At 30.7% G+C, this 15,470-nt stretch overlaps 2 protein-coding genes across 3 annotated transcripts in view; one reads left to right on the forward strand and one right to left on the reverse strand.

Moving 5' to 3' along the window:
• The window catches only part of LOC105195292, a 264,833-nt gene that overhangs the window by 88,405 nt on the left and 160,958 nt on the right, over window positions 1-15,470 (reverse strand). The gene's annotated exons all lie outside the window — the stretch shown is intronic.
• Window positions 8,165-11,487, forward strand: LOC120357952. The gene is made up of 3 exons (XM_039450078.1): window positions 8,165-9,722; window positions 9,847-10,379; window positions 10,491-11,487. Exons 1-3 carry the CDS (start codon window positions 9,026-9,028, stop codon window positions 10,593-10,595), a joined length of 1,335 nt encoding a protein of 444 aa, XP_039306012.1. The 5' UTR covers window positions 8,165-9,025; the 3' UTR covers window positions 10,596-11,487.

Genomic DNA, 15,470 nt, shown 5'->3' on the forward strand with positions numbered 1-15,470 from the left:
CGATCGATTGTACACAAGTCATTTGCTGCTCGCGGTCTATTTATACATTGCCCGCAAAGATCCGCCTATCTGAGTAATTTCTGATCATATAATCTAAACACCTTTACTTACCTTTTTTTTATTTATAAAAGTACCATTTACAAGAATTTGGAAAAATACGTGAAACATATTAATTTAAATGTAGCAAAGAAATTTTGTACGTGAGTAAAGATATCAAAAAGTAAACCGCATTTCGCTGATCTTGAACTTGACATACTCGTATGTTGTTAGGATTATGACTTTGAGTTTCTTTCAGGAGATTTTAGCTGTCTCTTGTTATTCGTTCAAAGTTACTATTAAATATAATTAATAATATAAATGTGCGTTTAAAACATTAACTTTATTTAATGTGGATGTTTTATTGTATCTATCTTTAAGTAATTACACCTAATTAATCCGATCAGTACTTAATACAACGACCATAAACATTCTACAATACGTATTATAATTATACCTACATTTTCCGTGTATAATACATAAATATATACGTGCGTATATGAAAGTATGTATGCATGTACGTATGTACATATATGTACGTACAAATTTTTTTTAATCTTCTTAACCATCTCATACCGTAGACTATTATCTCTCTCTACTTGCGTTTATACGTTGACATTTCTAACTTAATAAATAGTTTCAGTAAATGTATTCAATTTACAACTGCATAATACTTATTGAGAGCTGCTAGTATGAAATTTAATGTTGCTGAAGTAGACTTTCAGTCTATTAAAAAAATTTACGATGTGCACGGTTATGCAAGTGTTTCGCAGTAAAACTTTACTATTCTTTTCCCAAAATCTTCTATATTGCAAGAAATTTTAATATAATCAACAATAGTATTTGTAAAGCGCGTCAATTAGCAAGGTACAAGGTGACAATGGAGGAAAAAAACAATGTGCAAGTGAACACGCAGTCGATAGAATATATTTTACGGCCAATAATGTACACTTCGTGGCTCGTGGGAGTTGGTGTTGCACATCCACGAAATTCTTCCAAAGCTATAATGATAATAAAACGTATTGTATATCTGGCCGTTTATACTGTTTATCTGGTATACGGCGTGATAGAACTCGTTAAATTTAATAATGACTACGCTATTGAAAGCAGCATATCCGACTTCGTATACATCTTGGACATCGCGACGTTCTCCGTATTGGCGCATTACAGCGCTTATCATGGGATCAGGCAGTACGGAAAGTGGCCAGTGCTGATGAACAGAATGAAGGAGCTCGACCAAAAGATCAGAAAACAAATATCCATCAATGACCGACCAATAAAAAACGTGATAACGCTAGCAATTTTGACGACGCTCGCTTGGTGTCCTTTAGCTCTGACCGTACACGTCCTTTACTATTACTTTACAAATCCAGAGAATATTTACGTGTCTCTTGTTCTGGATTATTTTGTGCAAGCCCAGTCCTTCATAAACAACTTCGTCTTCGACGTTATCGTCTATGTAATCTATAATAGATTTAAAACGATAAATAAATTGATTGGGCAGTTGAACAAATCAATATCCGATCCGTCATGGATCGCTATAAAGATTAGATACATCAGAGAATTGCATACAGGTAAGTGCGAATTTTACTTTGTACAGCAATTCGACAGAGTAAATACATATTGCTGGAAAAGTAAGTTAAGAAAAGGAATTGCGATGACATGAAGAGGTAAATTTTGTTTTGTAGGTATTTGTCACCTGGTCAGCATGGTAAACGACATTTACGGTCTTTATCTCTTCTTTCATACAACGAATTGTTTCGTCACAACTGCGTTTTCATTGTTCATGTTCTACGAGGAAGTTTTGGAGAAAAACTACACGTATATATTGATAAATAATATGTTTTCGATAATAAAAATTGCACAATTTGGTTTCATGTGCTGGATTTGCACGCTTGCGCGTCAAGAATCTGAGAAAATCGGAAGATCTATGTATGAAATTGTACATAATCGCAAATTTTTGAATCTTGGTAAGAAAAATGGGACGAGAAATCAATCAAATTTTGAGATGTATCCGCCATTTGAAGACTTGGACAACGAGCAAAATTCAAGCACCGGTCACAATCTGAATTACGGCGTTTTGGAAAATCTTTCGCGCAGAAACTTGGACCGCGACTGTGTTAGAAAAGAGATCAATGATTTTTCGATTCAACTGCAACTGTATCGAGTGGCATTTACGGCTTGCGATTTCTTTGAAATTAACAATGCTCTCTTCAGTGGTGTAAGTATATAATATATTTACATACTTAATTTGTGTAAAATTAGTACTTTTTGAATTACAATGTAAATAATAGTTTTTGAATTAATTAAATGAAGCAAACTTGTTTTCCAGTTTGTCGGGACAATCATCACTTATTTAATAATCTTCATTCAATTCTATCAACCACAAAATAAAAACGTTGTAGAACGTGTATTGAAAAATAATTAGCTATTAATGAATTCATAAGAGTAAAAGGTGTTCTATTGAACAATAAAATGAAGAATGTTATATACAAAATTTTATGTAAGGATTACGTAAGGATGTAAAACGTCCTATTTTGGAGAGACTTGCCGATAACTTAAAAAAAGAATTTCTAAACATAAAAATAACATCCGAAAAGAAACAAGCAATCACTCGTTAATTTCCGAGCATAGGATGCATTACAAGCATGACTTCAATTGGGATAATGCTGAGATTCTTGATGTTAAAAGATTTCTCAGCAAAAGATTGATTTCCGAAATGCTTTTCATCAAACTGCAAAGCAACAGTTTAAATTTACAATCGGATACCGAATTCCTACATATTGGATATTTAGCTCTCTTAAAAAAATTTGGAGACCGAGGGGATTAACCTTCTTAGTAGAAATGTTTTAATGTTTCTGACAATGTTGCAGAAAAAAACAATGGTAGATTGAGTTATCGTTTAGGTCGATTTGCTGAGCATGTTCATTACAGTTTAGTCCTCTCAACTAACAAGTTACTGGCGCGAACTCGTTAAGATGAGTGATTCTGCGGTTGGGAGGTGAGATATTTTTAGTTCGCTTCTTAAACTCAATATTAAATGTTTAACACAGTAACCGTTAATTAATCTACTAACAAGGGAAATGGTTTACTGGTGTACCAACTATCTGAAAATAATCCTGATCTTTAGACTGGTGAATTGCCCGGCTAGGGAGCCGTATTAGAGAACTCATGTAACACTGTGCAAGAAAGAGAGGTTGATAGCTAAGGATGATTCGAAATTCAGTCGAAACGTACTTCGCTTTTGTATGTAAAGTTAATAAAATTGTTATTATTTCTACGCACTAACAACCGCAGTTACTTTTATTAAGCCATTAACAATTAATTATTTGACATTTGTGATAGTATTACATTTTGCTGTATTTTATTGTAAATATTTCTTTATTGAAAATATTTTGAGATTTAGCAGCATCAAATTCTTTACTAAGGTATTTTTTTTATGTTTTTTTATAATTTCTTTATAACCTTTTGAGTGATTTATAACACATCATTAATGTATATGAATTTGTCTTATTTTTTTAAATCAAGATAGAATTTTTACTTTCTAACTGTATTTATTAATTACTTTCTACAACTCATTCACTGTGTAATTTAAAAATTATAACACAGCAGGGACCATTAATATAAACAAGCGCAAATGGCTACGTTAAATTTGTAGATACATGTATAAGTTTGTTCTATCTATAAGTATTGCTAATTGTAAAGATATTTAAATAAGAGCATATTTTAAAAAAACGTTATACTGTTGTTTACACTTTTATACATTTAGTCTTAGTTTTAAAACTGAAAAAGTTTTATTTATTCTATTTAATTATTATAGAATATAAACAAAAATCTATTAATTTTAATAATATGTTTTAAAACGTAAAAGTCATTTATATGTACAAGATTATTCTTCTTTTGTGCTCAAATAATTTCTATGAGATCAAAGATATCTAACTATAGCTATATCAAAGAAATTTATTACAAAATAGAAGCCAAATAAAAATTACAAATTTATAATTGTAATCATTATACATAATTAAACTGTATTATTAGCAACACAAGAATTAAAGTAGAGCTGACCAGAATTTGAATCTAGGATCAGTCTCATACCTAGCATTAATAAGAAGACAGTTTTTTTATGAGATTTCATTATTCCCGTTATTATTCTAATCAATATCTAATCAACTTAATGGTCTCAAACATCTTATAGTATATGTATTATAATCATACATATGTATATGCTTTTTAATCTTTTAACATATATTCATAACATTTATTAATTTTCTTAACCTTCTTATAATATTAATCAATGTCTCTCTTTATTTGCATTTGAACGTTAGCAATTTTAACTTAATAAATTATCTCACTAATTATTGCATTTAATTTACTAAAACAGCGTTACATATATCAAGGACAACTGATATGCCATGTTGTAAAAGTACGTCGTTCTTCATTCTAATTGAAAAATTCACAATGTACGCTCTTATCTAAGTGTTTCTCTCCCAGTAAAATTTCACTACATTTTTATCAAAATATTCTGTATCGCGAGAAGTTTCAACATCATCAGCAGTCGTAATTGTAAAACAATTAGCAAGATACAAGGTGATAATGGAGGAAAAAAACAATGTGCGAGTGAACAACGCACTGTCGATAGAATACACCTTACGTCCTATAACGTACATTTCGTGGCTTCTGGGTGCTGGTGTGCCACGTCCGAGAAAATATTCTAAAGGTATAATGATAATAATACGTATTGTTCATCTGATTGCGTGTACCGTTAACATGGTATTCGTCACAAAAGATCTTGATACTTTTCGTAATACCTTTGAGAGCGACATATTTGACTTCATACACATCGTGAACATTGTGATATTCCACGTATCGGCGTATTACAACGTTTACCATGGAATCAGACACTACGAGAAGTGGCCAGAGCTGATGGACACAATGAAGGAGCTCGATCAGAAGATCAGAAAGCAAACAACCATTAATGACCATCCTGTAAAAAACATGGAAGCGCTAACAATTTTAACGACGCTCGCTTGGTGCTGTAGATGTAATTTAAGAAAATCTATGAATAAATTGCGATCTTATAGAAACATAAATTCTTTTATGAAGGTATTTGCCACCTGATCAGCATGGTAAACGATATTCATGGCCTTCATCTTCTGCTTTGTTCGATGAACTGTTTTGTCACAGTTGTGGGTCTACTACACGTAATCTATATGTGTGTTGTGGAGAAAAACTATTTGTATATAGTAATGAATAATATCGCTTGGATGCTGCATGCCATGCAATTTGGTGTGATGTGCTGGATTTGCACGATCACGCGTCAAGAATCCGACAAAATCGGAAGAAGTGTATATGAAATTGTATTTCATTGCAAATCTGTGAAGCTTGATAAGATAAACGGGACGAGAAATCAATCAAGTTTAGAGATGTATCCGCCATTTGAAAACTTGGGCAGCAAACAAATTTCTAGCAGTGGTCACAATGTGAATTACATTGTCTTGGAAAATTTCTCGTTCAGAAATTTGGATTGTGTCAGAAAAGAGATCAACGATTTTTCGGTTCAACTGCAACAGTCTCGAGTAGCATTTACGGCTTGCGAATTCTTTGAAATCAACAATGCTCTTTTTGGTGGTGTGAGTATTTGTTTACAGACTTAATTTATGTAAAATTAGTACTCTTTAAATTACAATGTAAATAATAGTTCTCAAAATAATAAAATGAACTAAACTTGTTTTTCAGTTTGTCGGGACAATCATCACTTATTTAGTAATATTTATTCAATTCTATCAACGACCCGAACAAAGAAACGTAGTAGAACGTTTTTTTTAAACTATTTTGATTTGTTCAGTAACGTTAAATTTTTTGCGTTAAAGTTTGCTAAGTTTTAAAATTTGATCATGAAAAAAAAATAAATGTGTTAAAATTGATGTCAAGATTTGATAATAAAATGTTTGTAGTTTTTTTCGGGGATGTTAGCGAAAGAGGAAAATACATTCTCCAATTTTTCCCGATTTTCCAGGTCATATTTTGAAAAAAAATTTCCGACTGAATCTAAAAAGGAACATTTAATAAAAACAAAGGAATATTATTAAAATTTTTATTAATTATAAACACATGTATTTTAAATATACGAATAGTGATAATACAGAACAAACATTTAGTCTTTAATGCATTTTTAAAACATTTACAAAACAAAAATTTTATTTTATTTTTGAGAGAAGCACTTCTCTCTTCTATTTGTATGCAAAACAAAACTAAAACGTTATTAACAATAAATTTATTTATAGTAGATAACGTGTTCCAAAAATGCATAATTACTAAAGCATTTTGTAAATATATTGTTATAATTTTTTTATAACATCGTTGTTACTGATTTGTGACACAACATTAAAGTATGTGAAACTATTTACTTTTGCAAAGTCAAGATATAGCTTTCTCTTTAAATATAACTGTTATTTATTTTCTACTTCTCGTTCACTGTAAAATGCAAAAGTCGTAAAAAGTATTTACAATGTTTCATAAAATAATTAGAAAAATTATTTATAATGATTAAAAAAGTATAAATCGTAATGATAAGAGAACTTTAACCGGTATATGAAAACAAAATACTAACAATCAAGATGCTTTAATGGTAAAAAAAATATATTTGAAAATTTAGAATTGGTTTACAGTGATTTAATTGTATCTCAGGTTAAAATTTTCAGTCTTTCTGAATTTTCTTTGATTGTCCGTAGTTCTTCCTGGCTGTTACCAACTCTGTATTTTTAATGTATAAATTGAAACAGAAAGAAAGCAAAGCAATAGCTCAAAGGACGGCAAATACGAATCAAACTAATAAGAAAGCTGTAATAAATTAATAACAAAATAATTTAAGATATAAGGTAAAAGTTATAACGGAATATTTTGACACTCTCTTTAAATCACTTTCTATCTGTTTTCACAAGATTTTAAACAAAGAAGGGTTTTAATGTGAGACAATACTATATTATTCAATAAAAACTAATATAAAATTATAAACACTCAACTATTAATTTAATTATTAACAAAAAGGCAATTTGAGAATAAGAAATAATCGAATACGAGTATATAGTCTAAAACAGTTTCATTTTTTTTTAATTGTAAAACGTTACCACTTACAAGAATTTAGAAAAATATGTGAAACATATTAATTAAATGTAGCCAAGAAATTTTGTATGTGAGTAATGATACAGAATAATGAATCCCTTTGTTGATCTTGAATTTGACATATGTTGTTAGGACTTGAGTTTCTCTCAGGAGATTTTATCTGTCTCTTGTTCTTCGTTAAAAGATACTATTAAATAAAATTAATAATATAAATATGCGTTTAGCTTTAAAACTTTAACTTTATTTAACCCTTAAACACACCGATCCTGTAAAATACGGAAACACATTTTCGGGTCTGGGAAACTTTTTCAATTTTGAGAAGCTATATCTTTGATTACAATCAATATTTTTCTACGATTTTTTTTTAAACAAAAGTTCCAAATCTCAGGAGTGTGACTGCACAATCGGCATCTTCAAAAAATAATTCATTGTGAAGTTATAAAAGAAAAACCATTAAACAAAAATGAGAAATTGGTCAAAAAATTCACTTTTCCTTCAAAAAATCATATCTTTGCAACAAAAAACATTTAAGGACTTTCAAATACGGCGTTTTAAAGCTAAAGATTCTTACTTTAAAAAAAAATTATATCATTGTCATTTCTATTAAAAAATATACTTATGTAACAAGGTGAATACGAGGTATTTTTGATTAAATCATGTCTAAAATTGAAAATTGATGTGTTTCATGATATATTTCGGAAAAACTCCCTTTTCTACAGCATTTTATAGTATTCCAACTTTAAACAAAGTATATGCAAGTAACATTTGCAAACCGACTTGTTCGAATGTATTTTGTCCAGCTTTTTTATGTAAAATATTCACAAAAAAAGTTTCACTTACACACTATATGGGTCGCATTAACCCTAACAAAACTTTGCTGCCGTGCTGTTCAAATTCTAGTTAACCAAAAAAGTTGATCAACCATATCAATCAAAAGAGGAGATTTCAAACTTTTTCTACGTCTTGGTCCGAACCTCCTATCTCATTCCGTCTTCACATAGTAAGCGTTCAAAACTTCATATGGGGTCTCTCATATCTCTCAGACCCATTTACGTGTTTAAGGGTTAACGTGGATGTTTTATTGTATCTATTTTTAAGTAACTACACCTAATTATTCCGATCAATAGTTACTAAACAACCATAAACACTCTACAATATGTATTATAATCTTTCCTACATTATCTATTTATTGTTGCGTGCCCGACCTGTGGAAGCGGTTATTATCGATTCGCGCAAGGCGATCGAAGAGTGCGACAAGAGAAGATCGTTCCCTCCAAACGGGTTTGGTTTTGACGTGACGCGGAACGGTGGACGTTTGCTTTGACTCTGCGATCTTTCTTATTGTAAAGAGAGTTATTAATAAAGTTCGGAGTTGCCTTTGCAAAAGAGTGTCAAGTCATTCTGTGTCGAGCATCTAATTCTCTTCTTGCGTGTGTCGCGTGTGTTTGTCTCGCCAAGTGTAACAATATAATACAAAAATATATATGTGCATATGTATAAGTATGTATGCATGTATGTATGTATGTGTATGTACATATTTTTTTAATCTTTCTAACTATCTTTTACCATAGACTATTATCTATCCCTACTTGCGTTTGTTTGTTGACATTTCGAACTTAATAAATAATCTCAGTAAATGCATTCAATTTACAACTGCATAATACTCGTCGAGAGCTGCTAGTATAAAACTTAATGTTGCTGAAGTCGGTTTTCATTCTACTTGAAAAATTCGCGATGTGCACGATTATGTGAGTGTTTTGCTTCCAGTAAAACTTTACTATATTTTTCGTAAAAAATATTCCGTATCGCAAGATTTTTCAATATAATCAACAATCGTATTTGTAAAACGCGTCGATACGAGGTGACAATGGAGGAAAAAAACAACGTGCAAGTGACCAACACGCCATCGATAGAATACATCTTACGTCCAATAACGTATACTTCGTGGCTCCTGGGAGTTGGTATTGCACGTCCGAGAAATTCTTCCAAGGCTATAATGATAATAAAACGTGTTGTTTATCTGGTTGTCTATATCGTTCACCAGATATACTATGCGATAAGATTCGTTAAATTTAATAATGAATTCGCTACTGGAAGCAGCATATCTGAATTAGTATACATCTTGGCCATCGTGACGTTCTACGTATTGGCGTATTACAGCGCTTATGATGGGATCAAGCAGTACGGAAAGTGGCCAGAACTGATGGACAAAATAAATGAACTTGATCAGAAGATCAGGAAACAAATACCCATCAATGACAGACCAGTAAAAAACTTGGTAATACTAGCAATTCTAACGACGCTCGTTTGGTGTCCTTTAGCTCTGATCGTATACGTTCTTTATTATTACTTTACAAATTCAGAGATTAGTTACGTGTCTGCAATCCTGAATATTTTCGTGGAAGTCCCGTTCTTCATAAGCAACTTCGTCTTCAATATTATCGTCTATGTAATCTATTATAGATTTAAAACGATAAATAAATTGATTGGGCAGTTGAACAAATCACTATCCGATCCGTCATGGATCACACTAAAGGTTAGACGCATCAGAGAATTGCATACGGGTAAGTGCAAAAGTTGTATTTTGTACAGCAATTTGATAGAGTAAATACATATTGCTGGAAAAATAAGTTAAAATTATCTATGAAGGAATTGCAATGATATTGAGACGTAAATTCTATTTTGAAGGTATTTGTCATCTGGTCAGTATGATAAACGACATTTACGGCCTTTATCTTCTCTTTCATTCAATGAATTGCTTTGTCGCGGTTACGTGTACATTGTTCATAATCTACGAAGAAGTTTTGGCGAAAAACTACCCGTATACATTGATAAATTGTATCTTTTGTATAATAAAATTTGGACAATTTGGTTTGATGTGTCGGATTTGCACACTCGCGCATCAAGAATCTGACAAAATCGGAAGATCTATATATGAAATTATATTTAATCGCAAATTTATGAATCTTGGTAAGATAAACGAGACAAAAATTCAATCAAGTTTAGAGATATATCCGCCATTTGAGGACTCGGACAGCGAGCAAAATTCTAGCAGTGGTCACAATCTGAATTATAGCGTCTTCGAAAATCTCTCGCGCAGAAACTTGGATCGCGACTGTGTCAGGAAAGAAATCAATGATTTTTTAGTTCAACTACAACAGTCTCGAGTAGCATTTACGGCTTGCGATTACTTTGAAATAAATAATGCTCTCTTCAGTGGTGTGAGTATATAATCTATTTACATACTTAATTTATGTAAAATTATTATCTTTTGAATTACAATGTAAATAAAAGTTCTGGAAGTAATAAAATAAAGTGAATTTATTTTTCAGTTTGTCGGGACGATCATCACTTATTTAATAATCTTCATTCAATTGTATCAACGACCCAAAAATCTAGACGAGAACGTAAATAGTAGAATGTTTACTGAAAAATAATTAACTGTTAATTGACTAATAAAAATAAAAGATATACTACCGAACAATAAAAAGGAGAATGCAAAATTTTATGTAACGATTGTGATGCATCCTATGTTGGACAGACTTGCCAATTACTTAAAACTAGAATTTCTGAACATAAAAATGACATTCGAAAACAGAAAAGCAATCACTCGGTAATTTCCGAGCATAGGATGCATTACAACCATGACTCCAATTAGGATAATGCTGAGATTGTTGATATTGAAAGGTTTCTCAGCAAAAAATTGATTTCCGAAATGCTTTTCATCAAACTGCAGAGCAACAGTTTAAATTTACAGACGGACACCAAATTTCTTGTATATTGGACATTTAGCTCTCTTAAATAAGTTTAAAGACCGAGCGTTATAATCTTTTTAGTCGGTGTAGTTTAATGTTTCTGACAATGTACAGATGAAAATAATGATAGATTAGCTCTTACCGTTTCGACCAGTTTGCTCTGCGTGCACATTATAGTTTGGTCTTTTGAATTAACGAGTTACTAGCGTGAATTATTGTTGCATAAGCTGTGTTTAAATTAATTCTTAGTTAAGCGAAATAAGCTTTGCTTAAATTAAATCTTAATTAAGTGAAATAATGTTAGTTGACAATGTGCGGACTCGTTAGGGTGAGTGATTCTGCGGTAGGGAAATGGGATGTTTTTAGTAAGCTTCTTAAACTCAATATTAAATGTTTAACGCAGTGACCGTTAATTAATCTACCAACAAGGAAAATGGTTCACTGGCGTATAAACCAGCTGAAATTTATCCCGATTTAAAAACTGGTGGATTGCTCGGCTAGGAAGTATCCCGCATTAGAGTACTCATGTAACACTGTGCAAGAAAAAGAAATTGATAACTCAAAATTAAGTCAAAACGTACTGCGCTTTTGTATGTAAAGTTTATAAAATTGTTATTATTTTTACGCACTAACAAACGCGGTTACTTTATTAGCTTATTAATAGATAATTAATTGACAATTTTGAGAGTAATACATTTCGGTGTTTTTTTATTGTATTTATTATACATATTTTGAGATTTATCAGCACCAAATTCTTTTTTTACGTTAAATTTGCATTACATATTGACAAAAATAATAACATTTTTAAACTTTGAAACTTTTTAGTCAAAAGAAGATTAGACAAAAAAAATAAATGTCTTAAACTTCTTTTCAAAATTTGATAATGGAATGTTTGTAACTATTCAGAGCTGTTAGCAAAAGAGAAAAAAACATTCGCCAATTTTTTTCGATTTTCTTGGTCACATTTTGAAAAAATTTTCTGATTAAAATCGAAAAGAAGAACTTAATAAAAGCAAAGAAGAAATATAATCTGAACACCCGTTTTTACTTTTTTTATAATTGTAAAAGTACCACTTACAATAATGTAAAAAAATATGTTAAAGATATTAACTTAAATATAGCAAAAAATTTTGTATGTGAGCAAAAAAATCAGAGAGTGAACTCCACTTTGCTGATCTTGAACTTGACATGTACGTATATGTTGTTAGTATCTTGACTTTGAATTTCGTTCAGGAGATTTTAGCTGTCGCTTGTTATTCATTAAAAGTTACTATTAAATCTACTATTTAAATCTACTATTCATTAAAAGTTACTATTAAAGTTACTATTTAATAATATAAATGTACGTACATTTAGCTTTAAAACTTTAAATTTAATTAACGTGAACATTTTATTGTATTTCTCTTTAAGTACCTATTCTTGTAATTATTCTCACTACTCTTGTAATTATACCGATCAATAACTCATCTAACGGCCGCAAACATTCTACAATATGTATTATAATTATACCTGCGTTATTTATATACATGTACGTATGTGTAAGAATGTATGTATATATACGTACAAATACTTTTAATCTTCTTAATCACATTATACCATAGACTATTATCTCTCTTTAATTGCGTTTATACGCTTATATTACTAATCTAATAAATAGTTTCAGCAATTACATTTAATCTACAACTGCGTTATTCTTATCAAGAACAGCTAGTATGCAATTTAACAGAAGTACGTCGTTCTTCAGTCTACTTGAAAAATTCATGATGTACGCGGTTATCTGAATGTTTCGCTTTCGATAAAATTTCACAATTTTTTTTTCAAAATATTCTGTATCACGTGGAGCCATTCAGTATAATCAACAATCGTATTTGTGAAACGCATCAATTAACAAGATACGAGGTAATAATGGAGAAAAAAAACAATATGCTTGTAAATAATACGCCGTCGATAGAGTACATCTTACATCCACTAACAAACATTTCGTGGCTCTTGGGTGCTGGTGTTGCACGTCTGAGAAATTATTCCAAAGCTATAACGACAATAAAACAAATTTTCTTTGTAATCGTGTGTACCACTAACGTGGTAATAGTCGCGAGAGATGTTTTTATTTATGGTAGCGTTTTCGCCCTTGAGAGCAACATATTTGAATTTTTATACCTTTTGAACATCGTGACGTTCCACGTATTAGCGTGTTACAACATTTATCATGGAATCAGACAATACGAAAAGTGGCCAGAACTGATGGACAAAATAAATGAACTTGATCAGAAAATCAGGAAGCAAACACCTATTAATGACGAGCCTATAAAATACGTGGAAGCGCTAGCGATTCTAACGACGTTCGCTTGGTGTCCTTTAACCCTGATCGTATATGTTCTGTATTATTACTTTACAAAGCCAGAGCAGATTTACGTGTCCGTCCTTCTGTACTTCTACATGGTAGGTCAGTCCTTGATCAACAGCTTCGTTTTCGACGTTGTCGTCTATGTGCTCTATTGTAGATTTAAAACGGTAAATAAATTGATCGATCAGTTGAATAAGCGGAATGAATTGAATGAATCATTATTTGATCCGCCATGGATGGCGCTAAAAATTAGACGCATCAGAGAAATGTATACAAGTAAGTGCGAATATTACAATTTGTACTATAATTTGATAGTACATTTATATTGCTGGAATGTAATTTAAGAAAATTTATGAAAAAATTGCGATGTCATATAGACGTAAATTTTGTTATGTAGGTATTTGTCACCTGGTCAGCATGGTAAACGATATTCATGGCCTTCATCTTCTGCTTTGTTCAGTGAACTGCTTCGTCACGGTTGTGACTATACTTTTCACAATTTACTTAAACGTTGTGGAAAAAAATTACACATACATATTGATACATAATATCGTTTGGATACTGCATGCCACACAATTTGGTCTAATGTGTTGGATTTGCACTCTCACGCGTCAAGAATCCGACAAGATCGGAAGATCTGTACATGAAATTGTACTTTATTGCAAACCTGTAAATCTTGACAAGATAAACAGGGCGAGGAATCATTCAAATTTAGAGATACGTTTGCCATTTAAAGACTTGGACAACGAGCAAAATTTTAATTGGACCTGCAGTCACAATCTGAACTACGAGGTCTTGGAAAATCTCTTGCGCAGTAATTTGGATCGCGACTGTATCAAAAACGAAATTAATGATTTTTCGATTCAACTGCAACAGTATTGAGTAGCGTTTACGGCTTGCGATTTTTTTGAAATAGACAATGCTCTGTCGAGTCGTCATGTGAGTATTTATTTACTTCATTACAATGTACGTAAAATGTGTACCTTTCAAACTGCAATGTAAATAATAGTTCCTAAAGTAATAAAATAAAATGAATTTATTTTTCAGTTTGTCGGAATGATCATCACTTATTCAATAATCTATATTCAATTCTATCAACGACCCGAATATCTAGATAAAAACGTATTAGATCATTTAATGAAATTATTTTAAGGTTCTGGATCACCAAATCTTTTTGTATTAAATTTGCATTACATATTGACGCTAATGATTATATTATAAATATTGAAATTTGATAACTGAAAGAAATAAATCACATTAAATAGAGAACCATTAAATAGATAATCAATCCATATTGAAAAATACAAATATTTAACAAAGAACTTTATAAGTTATAACTAGATTTTAGTGTTGATATTTATTATGTGTTTTTAGATTTTTAAGTTCGTGAAACTTCACGCCGAATAACTTTTTGGTCTTAAAACACAGTTCTAAGTTAAAATATCATGATATTAAATTGAACATCAATTTAATAATATTGTTTTTAACAAGAATCTAAATGTGAGAGAGAACTTTTTCTCTCCATAAAAAACTGTAAAGAATTTGTTGCGAAAAATAACATCTCAACCAAGGATCGAGAACCTAGGATCTTCCTACTTTTTAGAGCGGGTATCTAGTCAACTAAACACTAAGCCCGAAAAGAAATAAATTTTATAAAATTGTTGTCAAAATTTGATAATAAAATATTTGTAACTATATTTGACTCTTAGATTAAAACAAAAAAATAATAATATTAACCACATCTTGAAACGTGGCAAACGAATTACACCAATAATTAGGAAAATAAAAACAAAATAGTTTAATACCATTAGCATTCGATGTCGGCTTTCTCTTTAAGCTTCATTTTGCTCTGTATGTATTTATAAGATTCTATAGAGAAGTTTTAACATAGACCAATGTTAAAATATAGGCATTGTATTTTTGGTGTCTTGATGACATAGCTGGTGACTATAGTTATAATGTTTAAAAGTCTATTTTTGAACAATATATATTTTAATTTAAGACACGTATATTAGCCTTTATTAAAAAAATTAATCTTAGCACTTTTAATAATATACATTTAAATATTACAAAAAAAATTATAGTAGTATTTCATTCTTACTAAATTTATATTTCATTAATGTACATCGTTGCACAAGAAAAACTGTAAGTTGGTAATGTTTTCTGTAAGGAGAAAAATGTGAAAATAGTTGTAAATTTATGTAAAAAATGTT

Source organism: Solenopsis invicta, chromosome 5, assembly GCF_016802725.1.
Source record: "Solenopsis invicta isolate M01_SB chromosome 5, UNIL_Sinv_3.0, whole genome shotgun sequence".
NCBI classification, from domain to species: Eukaryota; Metazoa; Arthropoda; class Insecta; order Hymenoptera; family Formicidae; genus Solenopsis; species Solenopsis invicta.